The sequence below is a fragment of the Anabrus simplex genome, chromosome 1 (genome assembly GCF_040414725.1).
Source record: "Anabrus simplex isolate iqAnaSimp1 chromosome 1, ASM4041472v1, whole genome shotgun sequence".
In the NCBI taxonomy this organism is placed as follows: Eukaryota; Metazoa; Arthropoda; class Insecta; order Orthoptera; family Tettigoniidae; genus Anabrus; species Anabrus simplex.
The window spans coordinates 514,777,038-514,792,687 of NC_090265.1; the positions used below are offsets into that span (position 1 = coordinate 514,777,038).

A 15,650-nucleotide genomic window follows, 5' to 3' on the forward strand; every position below is an offset into this window, starting at 1 on the left:
AAAATTAATAAAGGAGGGAAAAGGGTCGATTGATTATGACCAGTGGGTGATATACTTCAGAGGTTTATTAGGGGGCAAGGACAATTGGAAGTTAGGGGATGAGATAAGGGGTTCTTGGAGAAATATGGAAGTTAAGTATATATGACCTTGACAAAGATATCTCTATAGAGGAAGTACAGGATGTGTTAGGCAAACTGAAGAGTAGATTGGCAGGAGGAAGGAATGGTATAATTTTTTTTTTTTGGAAAGAAATACGTAAATGCAGACAGATGAGAGAGGGAATAACAAAATTGTTCAACAGGATCTTCAATAGTGGTAAAATACCTAAAGAGTGGGAATGTGGGATCAATTATCCGATATACAAAAAGAAAGGGAATAAAAATATGCCAGGTAACTATCAAGAAATAATGCTACTAGACTCTTTGAGTAAGATTTATGCAGGAGTTTTGGCAAATAGGTTAGTAATTTGGGAAGAAGAGTATTCAATAATATCAATGTTCCAGGGAGGATTTTGAAAAGGAAGGAGGACAATAGATAACATTATGACAGTTAAGATGATAATACATAAATACTTAAATAGGGAACGAGTCTGTGTGTAGGTACCTAGCAGTCATAGACATTGAAAAAGCATTTGACACAGTGAGTAGAATAGCACTGATATAAAAATTAGGCAGGTTGGGAGTCTCAAGGAGTATGGTACTGGCGATCGAGGCGATACATCAAAAGGTATATTGTAGCATTAAGGTAGAAGAGAATTTAATTAGTGAGCCTGTTGATTGTAAAAGCGGGTTTTCAAACAAGGACGTAAACTCTCACCATTGTTATTTCTGCTATTCATTAATGATATTCTGGAAGGTGGGGGGGGGAATGGGCAGTGCCGGTAGTACAAAAAACTAGAGATCCCAGGACTGATTTTTGCAGATGATGTCATCCTAATGACCTTAACAGGAGGGGGATTACAAAAGAGTTTAAAGGAGTTGTCGGAAGTGGGCATTAAAAATGAACAGTGATAAATCAAAGGTGCTAGTTGTAAGAAAGAATAGCAGTAGGAAAAAGGAAAGGAATTGGATATTACAAGGAGAGAGAATAGAAGAAGTAGATAATATAGAGTATTTAGGAGTGCTGTTAAATAAAAGAGGAGGATGGGAAGATCACATTAAGACGGCAAAGGGGAGAGGGGTTGCAGCATTGTCGGTAGTCAAGATTTTAGTGACAAAATTCCTGGGGATAAATTATAAGATTTTGAGATTGGTATTAAGAACATTAGTGCTAAGCAGAGCATTATAAGAGGCAGAACTAGTATTAAGAACATTAGTGCTAAGCAGAGCATTATAAGAGGCAGAACTATGGGGACTTGAAAAGAAAAGGGATACATTAAACCAAATTATGTATAAATTGCCTGAGTGTACAGCGAATGTGGGAGTATTATTATTATTATTATTATTATTATTATTATTATTCAGAGAATATATAGAAGTAGATTGTCAGAAGGGTTCTGAACTACTGGATGCGGCTAAAACAAGGGGAGGGTGGCCCAGTACTATAGGAAGCATACAAACAGCAAGTAAAGGATATGTACATAGAGGGTTGGTTGTGTAAAATTAAAAACTATGTTGAGAGTGTAGGAATGGGTTATACTTGGTCTGAGACATGGAAGGGGAAAGGAAGTAGTAGGCAGAGGGCTCTGACAGCTAGAATTAAGGATATACAAAGGCAAAGAATGTTAGAAGAATGTAGGAAAAGAGCTTTTCTTAGTTTATTTTATGAAGTTGTCCAAGTCTCCAATATTAACATAAGGTTTGGGGATAGGAAGCGGAGAGGGGGATTAATTTAGTGGCTCTTGGGGCTATACAAAAATAAGGGTTGGATCAGAAGGAAAGATAGCTCATTATGTATTTTATGTGGGGATAAGACGGGTGACTTACATTTGGTAGGTGCTTGTGTGGAAACAGGAAAGTTGAGGAAAAAGTTCCTAAGTAACAAGCAGCAAGAAATGTGTAGAATCAGTGATTATCATAAAATTATTGTATTGATCTCGAAAGAATGGAACAATGATGGTAATTTTATTCTTAAGTGCTGTGAAAAAATTATGTGAAAGGAAAGTGAGATTAAAATCTGGTGTAGAGGTAAGAAGTGGTTGTGTAATTGTACAAGTGGACAGATGTATAAATAGTAATGAGGACAGCTTAGAGCCAGCAGTAGGAAGGAGAGTGCACTCAGCGGAATGCATTGTGTTGTCAGAGTCGGTTAGGAGTCGTATAACGTAATACCAGACTAGCCGACTTATGCAATGAGGATGGGTCAAAGCCACGTGTGTGCTTGCAAATGTAGATTGCCTTATTTTGTCACCTTTGCCAATTATTGCCTTATTCTAAGTTATTTCGTTACATAATCTAAATGACAGGTTTTGTTTCGTTTGGCAACTTCACCAGTTATTTATTTTTTTACCTGGTTTCGTCGTTCTTTCCTTAAAATTTAGAGTCAAAAGGGAGGAAATTCTGTAAAGACTCAATGAATGAATAAATGAATAAATAAATAAATAAATCAATCAATCAATCAATCAATCAATCTGGAAAAAAGTAGAAAAATTATTTGAGACTCACCTCTAGAGTTAAATATACAGTACATCTAATATCTGATGCAGAACAAAACACTGAAATGTTAGAGGAAGCAGGCAGGCCATGAAAGCAAAGGAGTGGATAGGGAATAAAACACTGACAAGCTGTAGGAGGCAGGCAATGGAAACAAAGGAGTAGGTAGGATGAGGAGGGGAGAAGGTGTGTCTAAGGTGGGGCTGAAGGATGCAGAAAGAAAGACTGCTACTGAGAGGGGAATTTAAAGAGATTATAAAAGAAAGAATGAATGAAAGAAAGAAAAAAAGATACAGTAGGTGTAATAGAGGGATGGGAAGGAAAGGGGAAATTGTAGAAGACAGGTGGGCTAATGTTTTAAGGGGAAGGAGACTGCAGGCTAAGGGCTCTATTCAGGATCAGAATTCAGAACAGGTGCCTGTCAGAAATCAGTATGAGTCACTGCAGGTAGAACAGACAGAAGATGAGGAACAGGGAACTGTTGCTTAGTAGTGTGGAAATAGGAGGGAGGGAAAAGGTAGGAAAGGGAAATGTGGAATAGAGGATAGGAAAAGACAGATGGAACAGGGTAATGGGAGGGAGAAGTAGCTTCTGCAGCTGCCAGGATAGATAGGGCTGACCAGGAGGGGAGGGGATCAAATGAGGTGGGTAGGGTTGATGCTCTGGTCATGGGGGATTCCATTGTTAGACATATGAGGAAAGTGTGTGGAGGAACATAAACCAGGGTAGAGTGTTATCCAGGAATTAGGTCAAGGCAGATGTTGAGGAAAGTAGAAGAGGAGGAGGAGTGGTGGTGATTATTGTTTTAAGAGGAAGTACAACTGGGCAACCATCCTCTATATAACACTAATCAGAGGGAAAAAATGGAAGGGAAATCAAATAATAATATTAGATTAAAAATTCCACCTGTTCAATACAGAAGTGTTTTTTATTTAAATTTAAGATATAGTTCTTAAGATATTACATACAGGGACATGTTTCACCCATGTTGAGGGCATCATCAGCCTAAAAATCTCAAACCCTAAAGAAAGATAGATCAGGATCCTGATGGCATGGAATGACATTAGTACACAAATAATTTTGAGTGGACTCTTTAACAGTAGGAAAGATCACAATATGAAGATGGAATTCAAGAGGACAAATTTATGATGTGCCCGTATGCTGGTCTCCACTAGTCAGATATGGGTCAATGTGTCACTGGGCTAGCTTTGTCGGCATGGCGCGTGTGTCCTTGGGCCAGGTAGTAACCTGTTTCTAGCCTGAAGGGGGAGCTTAGCCGACTCGGAAAAAAAGAAAAAAAGTGGACTAGAGATGAAAATAGCTAGAATATGTTCGTCTGCAGTCGCACTGGATTTACAGCAAAGGAAATATTTATAATAGCTTCGATGGCTTGATAGGCGTAACTAAGAAAGTGTACAATAATGATATTTACTGGACAGTGTTAATGATATCACGTGTGAATTGCAATAATTAGTAACTGAATTTTTATTTAATTTGTATGACATTTCGGCAGAAATTAAGGTGAATTTATTTAATGAAACCAATAAGAATTCAGTACTTGAATTGACTTTACTTCCTACAACTAGTGCAGTGCGACGGTACTTAAAGCGAGTCATATGTATACAAGCTCTCACATACTTATAACTCACTCACTTCTGTCACTTTGTTCGCTTCGCCAGCTTTATTTCATCGCAGAATGTCAGTGGGGATACTGTCATCGACAGGGATATTTTACTCATTCCTGTGTTCAACTCCTACTTCAGATTGTGCCAGCCTATGACTCTAATTAGTGTAACCAACAGACGTCGAAAATATCGGACAACTCATAAATGTACGTGTCTTTTCACAATAATTTGCAGAATTGTGCCCACGATTTGTCTTAATTCATTTGGTACAAGTTTCAGCAATCATCAGAGAGTGTAAACGTGGAAGAGGACCTCTACATTGTTCATCGCCAGAAGATGGAAGTTCGTGCCAGAGACTACACACATTCCATCATGAGTTCCTAAGTATATCGACTGGCATCAACAACGAAATGCAAGGATTTCAGCCCTAGAATGTGTGATTGAGGACCCCAGGAGTTCAACATGAAGACTACGGTACAAGTTAAGTCAACAACGTCTTATTTATATCTGTTCTCTGTAGCTCTTTATTTCTATTCTTATTCTTTTTTTGTAGTCTGTAGTTGATTTCATTTTCACGATATTTCATTGATTATTTCTGTATATGAGAAATAGGACTTGGAACTTAATTCATGTACTTGTTTAATTCCTGACCACGTGTTGTTGAGTTCGGAAATGACAGATCAGTTGAAGTCATCCATGTGTTATCAGAACCATCCTTTCTTATTGTGCGAATTTCATTATAATAGTGAGTTAAGCTGTGTCATATGAATTTTTCGAGGTAATATTTTCTCAATATTTTTAACATTTTCATGATAAATGAACTTATACTCGTGCCTCGTGATAATGATTACATGTCATCAGGATATTAAATCCAAATCGAGATTATGGATTTATTAAGAGTACATGCGCTGTGATATATGATTGTTAATGGATTATTTAGTCATCAAGACAAATTTAATGGGAATAAAACTTGTTTTGGATGATAACAGGTTCTTATAATTTTTCTCACTACACGTTGTGTGATAAGTGGTTATGATGAATAGCAGTCGTCATCAGAATGTTGTTACTGTACGTGGAATTCATGTGGAATTAGTACATGTGATATGAGTCTTTGTGATATTGAATTGTCACGTGTTAATGTGGTGATATTTTTATACATGATGTTGATCATGGTAGAAAGGAGATTAATGAATCCTCGAGATTATACGAGGTGTAGTCATTGTAATAATGTCTTCCGATGATGAGAAGAATAAGTCAATTGATGTGCTCCATAATTCAGCCTTAATATTTTGGAATAAGCTTATCCTGATATAGCTCATGTAAGTCAGCAATTCGAAGTTTTAATGTACTGGAGGACCAAAAGTCTGGAAAATAGATCCTTAATTTAATATCCTAATAATATTATAGTTCGATACCAGGCGAGCTCACTTTTCGTCGCCATAATTCGTACCCACGTGGAGACTTTACATTTTCAACGACATTTCTAAGTGAACTTATTGGAGAGTGGTGATATTGATTAGTACCTGAATGTGATGTGTACATACTGTAAATATTTCTTCTTTTGGAATTTTCCAGTAGTTAGTTGTAGATGTAGTAAGATTTTCTAGTGCTAAGACATTTATTGTGCACTTGTGATGTGATAATCTGTGACACTTTAGTGATATTTTATTTATAGTTGTGGACAGGATTTCCACGTTGACGATGTAATTTTTTTTTTTTTTTTTTTTTTTTTTTTTTTCCATAAGATAAGTGGGAAAGACTTGAACAGATATACTGGATGTCTTGAATTAACTTTTATCAGAAATAAAAGTAAATTCAAGTTTCATTCAGATGTTAATAAAATTTTGATGAACATCATTTCACTAATATTTTGTTAAAAGAAGTAAACTTGTTAATCTTGAATATTTTATCTTATACACTTTATTAAAATTTAATGCATTTTTCCAGATTGTTCGAGGAATCGAGGCGACATTCTCATTTTTCAGATTAATAAATTTCAAATTATTAAATTAATATTTACAAACGGAAAATACCTTTAGGGAAAACTAAGTCACATGTACCACCCCATTTGTTAGTATTTTTTATGTCGCATCAAGATTCAGCAGTAAATTGACATAACGTAGCAATCATTTTTCATCATCATAGATATCAGGATGGCAAATATTTTATTTTATTTGAATAAAAGTGTGATATGATTTTCTATACTTAAATATTCTTATTTTTCGAACCTCATGTCAAATCCTGCCACTTGTATTTATTAAGTCACCAATCCTGTTGAACTGAGCGTCCCTGGGGTGTCTCTTGTTCACCAGCAGACCTAGTTATGGGTACAATATGAAGGGCAGTTAGGGATTGGAATTTTTTTTTCTGTTGGTTTTACTCACACCGACACAGATAGGTCTTATGGCAATGATGGGATAGCAAAGGGCTAGGAGTGGGAAGGAAGTGGCCATGGCCTTAATTAAGGTACAGCCGCAGCATTTGCCTGGTGTGAAAATGGGAAACCACAGATTACCATCTTCAGGACTGCCGACAGTGGGGTTCGAACCCACTATCTCCCGGATGCAAGCTCAAAGCTGTGCGCCCCTAACCGCACATCCAGCTCGCCCAGTGGGATTGAAATAACTTACCAAGTGAGATGTTCAATAAATTTCTAATGTCTTTGAAATCAAAGAAAAGGCTAGGAAAACAAACAGATAGGGAATCTGCCACCTGGGCGACTGCCCTAAATGCAGATCAGTAGTGATTGATTGATTGATTGATTGATTGATTGATTGATTGATTGATTGATTGATTGATTGATTGATTGATTGATTGATTGATTGATTGATTGATTGATTGATTGATTGATTGATTGATTGGCAAATTATTTTTTTCTGAGACATGATTACTAAAGATAGGAATTGAAAGGTCAAATAAAATGTTTGATTTCTCTGAAATTTCATTCTTTTATAATCTCTTTAAATTCCCCTCTCAGTAGCAGTCTTTCTTTCTGCATCCTTCAGCCCTACCTTAGACACACCTTCTCTCCTCCCCTCCCCACCCTATCTACTCCTTTATTTCCATTGCGTGCTTCCTACAACTTGCCAGTGTTGTTCCCTATCCAGTCTTTTGCTTCCATGGCCTGCCTGTTTCTTCTAGCACGTCAGTGTTTTATTCTACATCATATATTAGATGTACTGTATATTTCACTCTAGAGGTGAGTCTCAAATAATTTTTCTCCTTTTTAATTTCTTTTCTGTTTATTTATTCCTTCCTAATTATGGCTATCATTTCCAGATTTATGTCATTGCCTGAGGTCCTAGCTCAACTTAAAAACATCATCATATTTGACAAGAAGATCACAACCATCATTTTTGTTGTTAGATGTATTTTAATGTTATAATAGCTGCCTCTGTGGATCAGTGGTAGAGTGTCGGCCTTTGGATCCCAAGATAGCGGGTTCAAACCCGGCAGAGGTAGTCGGATTTTTGAAGGGCAGAAAGAAGTCCATTCGACACTCCATGTCGTATGATGTCGGCATGTAAAATATCTCTGGTGACACATTTGGTGTTTACCCGACAAAATTCATTAAATCTCAGCCATAGACGCCCAAGAGAGTTTCGGTTTACTCGGTCTGCCATCTAGTGGGCCTAGAGTAAAACGTAACGTCGAAATTGATGAGCAGACAGCCAGATGGCGTCAAATTGAAATGTCTGCACACGGTAGCTGAGGCCATAGATTATTATTATTATTATTATTATTATTATTATTATTATTATTATTATTATTATTATTATTATTATTATTATTAATGTTATAATTATTCCTGCAACTTTGTCTTTGTCTTACATACATATGTTTTAGTTTTCACATGATTTGTTTAATTTTATTTTGGCTGTTGATGTCCACTAAGTGGCTGAAACTAGTCCCAAGACTAATGTAATATTATTTACTCGATATATTGTATTGAAGAGGTGGACACTCTTGTCAATTTATTTCTTAAAATACCTTCAGTGTCGGACTGGAAACTTTTGACATTACTCAGGAAATGGTAGTTTTCTAGGAAATCAGTCATATTGTGTGAAAGTTGAGTGTTCTACTATTCAACAATGCTTTACATAATCTAGGGGATATAGCTTTGTGCATAGTTACAGAGTCCTGCAGAAACATACGTTCCTCCACTGTGTACTCTGTCTACTCAGGGCTCCACAACCATTTCCAGTTCCTTGACTTAGCCAGCAGCATTCACCTCAAGACTCTTGAAGGAAGTGGGGTGGCTTGATGTGTCCTTTGATAGTTACCACCCTAAGACCATCGCAATTGCAGGGAACTCCCTATGCATAAACATGGGACATTAGAGGGATCTGCATATAACTGCCTCTATTTGTCATAATCACCTTTTGATGCTGGTAGAAAATGTTTTCATAGAAAGAAACTAAAGCGGGATGTTTCAGCTGGTCAGTAACTGCTGCTGCTCATAATGTATAACTGAAATTGAATGTTCTTTTGCACTCGGACACCTGGAGATCTCCGGTAATGGCCCTCATGGATGTTCTAGGGTTCTTGTCCGTTACGTTCTTCTGCACCTGCTATTTGAATTGTGGTGTCCTTGTACTGTCCAAATGCTGTGAATGTAGAAATGTGAGTAAACAGTTCCCCAAAGTTCAGTCTAATTGTTTGATAGTGTAATTAGCTTTTAGGCTATTGTATGAAAGAGAACAGTCTCTTTACAAGAATGAAGTATGTGTTAGTGTTGGTAGGGTACTTGATGATATAAATTTTGATTACAAAAATAACCAACTGATGAGCCAAAATTAGCACATTGGGGTGAAACACTGGCTACCAAGAATAAAGAGACCAAGTCTCTCATAATGCATTGGCATTGCCTGTGGCTCGAAGTAGCCTACACTTTGGCCTCCACTAGATCTTTGCCGAGGTCAACTCCATCTGGTGTGGAAATCAAAACCGTCATGACGGCTCATTGCTGTTTGAAAAAGTGATCGGCTCAGGTGGACTGACATGCATACGTGGGGTTTCACCCCAGGACTTTTTCATTGTGTATTGGTGCAACACTGTTTGGCATTTCCCGTACTTACTGGGTTTGCCCAAAGCCAACCGGGTATCAGTCAGGAAAAAACACTTCTAAGTGATCGACAATCAGTGGGACTTATAAGCCCAAGGTTTGTGCGGACTCATAAATCATCCAACTCCAGTGTCTTGTGTTCTAAGTGAACCATGATAGACCTCACTGGCACCACTGCAACTGTCATTGCCACAACCACCATCACATACAGCACCAATACCACCACCGCAGTTGCTAGCAACGCCTATGAGTTTAACACTATCACCACCCCTGCCCATCAGTCTGCTGTGTTCCACTCAGTGGATTCAATACAAAAGAACTGCACCCAAAGGAACAGAATCAGCTCCACAAAGACTCACAAAGGTGAAAAATGAGAGTATCCTCCTAATTCAATACAATAAATATTCCGTCATTAGACGGAGTAAACAAATTCAAACATGTTTCGGCTCATTTGAGCCATCTTCAGTGAAAAATGGAGTTTGAAATAATTTACATAATATAAGTTGAAAAAATGCTAAAAAATATAATGAAGGAGCAAATGAAAAAACAAACAAAAGAGAGCCTAGACGGAAACAAAATTAGCACAAATATACAATATTTACATCAATATGCGGAGCAAAAAACAACTCACTGTGACAAAATTCAGTGAAAAGGTGTTAATTTAAAATAATAATTAGAAACTAAAAACTGTGTTAACTTAAGAAAACAAAGGAATGAAAAAACAAATGATGCAGATGGAAATGAACAATAGTAGCACATGGTGAGGTTGTGGACCTCATAGTTTACAATATATTGTTTAGTAACAATAACAAACAGGTTGAAATCTCTGTTGAAAATCATCCTTGTAGAAACCCATCGCATTAAATTGGTCAGGAGGGGAGCGGGAGCAAACATTTTTGAGAAACCAAGCCTGATATAACGTGCAGGCGAAAAGCCTGTGACAAGGAAAAAACACCAATGAAATTTAAAGCTTTAGAAACAGCAGCATTCTCAATATCTTCTCAATCTAGCGGTCCCTTTCTTGATTATTGTTTCATAATGTTGGCTGGTGTCTCGCCTTATTATAAAGGGTCGGAAGGGCTGCGATATAAAATTGAGAAGCTGTGTTAGGTAGAAGACAGATGCATAGTAAACTGTAAGTGATCTAGTGGAAACCGTCAATGAAGTTCTAATCTGTAATGGAAAAATGAGGTTGTGTGAGAAATGTGGGGTGATAAGTAAAAAGTGTAGAATGGGTGTGAAGAAAGCTTAAACTTACGGTGTTTAGCAGGTGGTGGTCCTCTCAAATGGCCTGGCCTTCTCAAAGTAACGGTCTCGTGGGTTCACAATACCCTAATTCATATAAATCAGGTCGGATAAAACCCAACCGAGTGATTGGCTACACATTTTGGGTCATGTGGCTGTAAGCATTTGGAGGATAGTGGGTTTGAACCCCTGTCAGCAATCCTGAAGATAATTTTCTATGTTTTTGCATTTTCACACCAGGAAAATGCTGGGGCTGTACATTAATTAAGGCTATATGGTCTCCTAACACTTTCCTATCTTGTTACTATAAGACCTATCTGCATCGGGGCAACATAAAGGAAACTATATAAAGATGATTATAAACACCAATTTTTTCTTTTAAATTTGTACTGTATACATGAAAATTTTGAAGAATTGGCTAGTATGTTTTTATTAGGACAGTGGTCCACTTCTCAGCTCATAAAACCAATTTAAATCATGAGTGTCCTTAACCCTGGAACTGTATACCTATTTTTTTTGGACTAGAACTGTACCTTGAGCCAGCTCTGCAGTCTAGATGTAGCAAGACCACCTCTTACCTGGAGATCCCTGGTTCAATTTTCAGCTAGCTCAAGTATTTTAATTTGGAGCTGAGGACTAGTGCCAGATCCTCTCAGCCTACGTGAGAACAATTGAGGAGCTGTGATAGTGAAATAGCAGCCCTGGTACTGAAAGCCAAGCAACACTGACAGAGAGGATTCTTCATGCTTACCATGCATTACCTCATAATGTGCAGGTCTTTGAGCTATACTGTAGTTTCTGGTTAAGCCAAATCCCAAGGCTTGTTTAACTATATTTTGGGACACTGAGTACCTCACAAGAGAAACATAAATTATACATTTTCTGACGTACGTTTTTTAAAACCACATGAGAAAAAAATTAAATGGATTGTTTTCAGTATGTGAATACCTGTTTGCCAATTAGAATAGCACTGTAATAGTTGGAAATCAAAGGAAATAAATTCAGTATATTTTAGTTGTTTATTGCACAACTCTTAATTGTAGTTGCTCTCCAGTGAAAGGATGGAGTCCTCTGTATGGTAATGCACTTTTCATTCATCTTAACATCAAACATCACATTAATTCTTCTACAAACATGAAAAGAAATTCTACTCTAGGATTTGTTTTTCAATGAAATAGTTCTGTTTTTGAACCTAATACAGGCATTCACACAGGTATCATGAATATAGAAATTATTTTCTGGGATTGTAGACCATGATCGAATTGGGTTAATATCTCCCAATGTTTCACCGGTGACGTACATTTTTAAAGTATCTTACTCTTTTTGAAGGTTGGAGGCATACCATCCCAGATGCCAGGGTAGCAGAAAGCAGGAGAACGAAAAGCTGCTGGCCTTCAGCCGTCCTGCCGTACGTAAGCAAAGTAACAGATTGCATAAGGAAGATATTTAAGGTACATAGATTTGGATCTATAAGCAGATTCATGACCAAGATTCGGAACCTCCTAAGATCCACAAAATATGTGTGCTGTCCTCACATAGTTGCAGAAGTCTACAGGATTCTGTGCAGCTGCAACTAAGCCTACATAGGCACAAAAATACACAGTACATATTGCGATCCTGGCTCAGTCTGGGGGTATTGAAGGTGCTCAAATACATCTCCATGTCAGTAGATTTACCGGCATGTGAAAGAATTTGTGGAGGGCAAAATTGGAGCACCTCAACATCTCCAAATTTGCAAAAGTAATTTGTGGGACATAAAACCTATAATAATTTTTAAAATGTATTATTATTAAACGTCTATGGGAATATTCCACACTTCTTGTCATTGCTCCTATTTACAGTTGAAGCTACATTTACGAGAGAAGGCGTGGTAAACTCCAGAATTCAGCACTGTTTGGTAGTAGAAAACCTTCGCGTGAGAGTAGAGCGCACATTTCAGCATCGGTTTTGTGTCAATATTTGGACTGGTATTGTTGGTGGCTCCTCACCTGAATGGTGAGAAAGACTACCAGTTCTTGGTGGAATCACTGCCTGGATTATTAGATGATTTTCCCTTTTGGGTATTTGGCAGGCACAGTTTCAAACCTTTTCCTGGAGGGAACTCAGTTACAATCTGTTTCCTACTTCAAATACCTTGGAAGTATAATTTCAAAAGATAACACAATAAAGAAATAGTAGGACTTTGAAAGCTTCTCAATTTTATTTTCAAGTGAGAAATCTACTCTTGGGATGATAAAATACTTCAGAAAGCAAAGCTGACCATGTTTTATACCTACTTCCTTACAGTTCTCACGTATGGACTCAAAACATGTACCCTACGTAACAAGACTAACAGTAAAATTCAGTCAGCAAAAATGAAAATCACTAGAACAATGAACCAAAAGACCAAGAAAGACAAGATTAGAAATGAAGCAAACAGGAAGGAGGCTGGCATCAAAATACTTAGCTTTTAGAAAGACGTAGGTTACAATGGTTTGGACATGTTATGAGGATGGACAGAAGAGAACAGCAACGAATTACTTTGACCGAGAAGTGAAAAGGCTGAGGCAAGTAGGAAGGCCAAGAAATCGATGGATAGACACGGTGAAATTGGAGGTCAGCAAAAGGAATGTCAAGTGGGAGGACATAGAGGAACAGAAACTATATTTAGACAGGAAGAAGTGGTGAGTGCTTGTACACTGGAGCTGGAAAATGATGATAATGATGAGCTACCGAGTAATATTTTGAGACAATATTTTAACTCTCCACTTTGTTCATACAGTGTTAGAGAGAGTTCATGTTTGTTCGATTCCACATGAAATGGTAAAAATTTTGATCCGTTAGGAAGATACTTAGAAATTTTCATTTGCATTGTATGCTATGTCTACTATATTTATGCACATTTCCAATCCATACACATGATTAACAGCAGAAAGATCAAATTAAACATACAATATTGATGAAAGTAGAGCAGAACTTGTCATGAACTTAGCATCAACTGTCTGTTATAAAACCTGTTTTTATCGGCCGCTACCTGTGTCAACACCTCTTCATTCACAAATACCTCAAAATAATCAATTTCAGGGCATCAGGGGTCAAATTATTATTTGACATAATTAGGTTTGGTGCTTAAAATCCATGCACCTTCAGCACAAACTCATCTGACCACATGGGCAGTCCTAGGTCAGTGTCATCACCACTGTCAACATCAATATCACTCTCTATCACTTCGCTAATATCAATATCACTACCACCACTATCGAAACTCACATCTGACCCAATCTCCTCTAAAAGAGTAACATTTCCTCTAAACACAGCCATAATTCAAACACGATGTTTACAACTGTGTGACTGAAGGAAAATGTTTTCCTTCAGAACTGCACGCAGAAATAATCTAAACTAATCGGTTTAAAATGTGGCAAGTAGGTGGCAGAAGCATGATTGTAACACAGTTATAAGTAGAGCCCGGACTTTCATGCAAATGCACGTTTTTAAATAAGCTAGTTACACTTCTCAAACTTTGCAGATATTCCTTCTATGACTTGACAATTCCAAATAACCGTTCTTTTTCCGTGCATGTTTGCATGTTTTGGCCTTTAAAGGAGAAAATTCATGCATATTGCTTATTTTGAAGATTTTGGATTTAATAGCGAATATTTGGATGTTTAATATTGCATAATATGGTGCATATATAATGTTAACTTGAATGTTGGTGCCTTTTATGTTTGTTGGTTTGCAGAATTTGGGACCTTTTTTCACGTTATACAGTATGTCTATTACTGAGAGAATGTATTCCTGGTATCCTATGTGACAACCAAAGTTAGGACATATGGTAGAGATCCTATAATTCAATTAACCAGATACTTTCTTGTCTGTTGCTTGAGTAAACGTTGACATAAGCTGGAAGGCACCACGTCGTTCTGTAATTCTTAGGAATATGGTGTCCCAGTTTTACAGTTGTACATTGCTGTAAATTGAACCGTAAATTGTGCATTACTCATTGACGGCTTATATTTTCATCTGTGTTAGACGAACAAAACAAAACTTGTATCACACTTCTGTGCTGTCGCATTAGTGAGATAGCAGCTTACAAACCTTGGTTTTGCATTGAACCCTCTTCCATTGTTATTCTGGAATTTCCTACCTGGAACTGTCACTTGTCACATGTCTCTGTTATTGCAGCAGGCAATCGTTACCAGTTATTGAGGACATTGAAATATGTCTGCAATCGTTGCACAGAGAAGTAGCTGCGGCAGCTAAAGATAGGTTGAACAGAGTGATCCTTTCAAATCCTGATTTTGAATTCGTCAAGCTTATAAAAGATGTATTGTGGTGAGAATGCAAAAGACGTACACTTTGACCTCACTTTGTCTCAAATGTCCTCAAATAAGTATGCATCTGTCACTTCTTGTGACATAGAAAGGTAATTTTCTGTGCTTAATAATGTGCTAACAGATAAACGGATGTACTTAAATAAAGACAATTTGGAGAAATTCGTTGTTGTACAATGTTTCAAAAGGAAATGAATTTGATAGTGCATATTTTCCAGTTTATTATGCATGTTTTCCCATATAATAATATAATTTTGTGTGGCTATTTCTAGCCGAGTGCAGCCCTTGTAAGGCAGACCCTCCGATGAGGGTGGGCGGCATCTGCCGTGGATAGGTAACTGCGTGTTATTGTGGCGGAGGATAGTGTTATGTGTGGTGTGTGAGTTGCAGGAATGTTCGGGACAGCACAAACACCCAGCCCCCGAGCCATTGGAATTAACCAATGAAGGTTAAAATCCCCGACCCGGCCGGGAATCGAACCCGGGACCCTCTGAACCGAAGGCCAGTACGCTGACCATTCAGCCAACAAGTCGGACATGTTTTCCCATATGATAGTGCATGAATGCATGCATATTTTGAGATTTAATAGTGCATGGAAATCCGGGCTCCAGTTGTAAGGCTCAAACCGGCACCATTCTCAAGGTCCCCGAAACAACCTTCGGACGTTGGGTTTATAACCTTACACGCCTGGAAGTGAGGCCCCCAGGCAAGAAGGTTGGTAGCGTGTCCGCTCCAAAAAGGGAGTTAAAGCGAACACCAACACTTACCTTAGAAGGTGGCAGGAAGCAGAAAAGGCCGCGGTCAGAAATTGAAT

At 37.7% G+C, this 15,650-nt stretch overlaps 1 protein-coding gene across 4 annotated transcripts in view; it reads left to right on the top strand.

The window, feature by feature from the left end:
- Positions 1–6,447, top strand: part of LOC136857052 (late secretory pathway protein AVL9 homolog) — a 230,883-nt gene extending 224,436 nt beyond the window's left edge. Inside the window, exons 10-11 of one of the 4 annotated variants that reach the window (XM_067135413.2) lie at positions 4,490–4,696; positions 6,164–6,252. In XM_067135413.2, coding sequence (XP_066991514.2) covers positions 4,490–4,647 — 158 coding nt within the window. In that variant the 3' untranslated portion in view covers positions 4,648–4,696; positions 6,164–6,252. Of the gene's footprint in view, positions 1–4,489 lie in introns of all 4 variants that reach the window. The other 3 variants (XM_067135412.2, XM_067135414.2, XM_067135415.2) reach the window with 3 other exon arrangements.
- Positions 6,448–15,650: the final 9,203 nt, after the last annotated feature.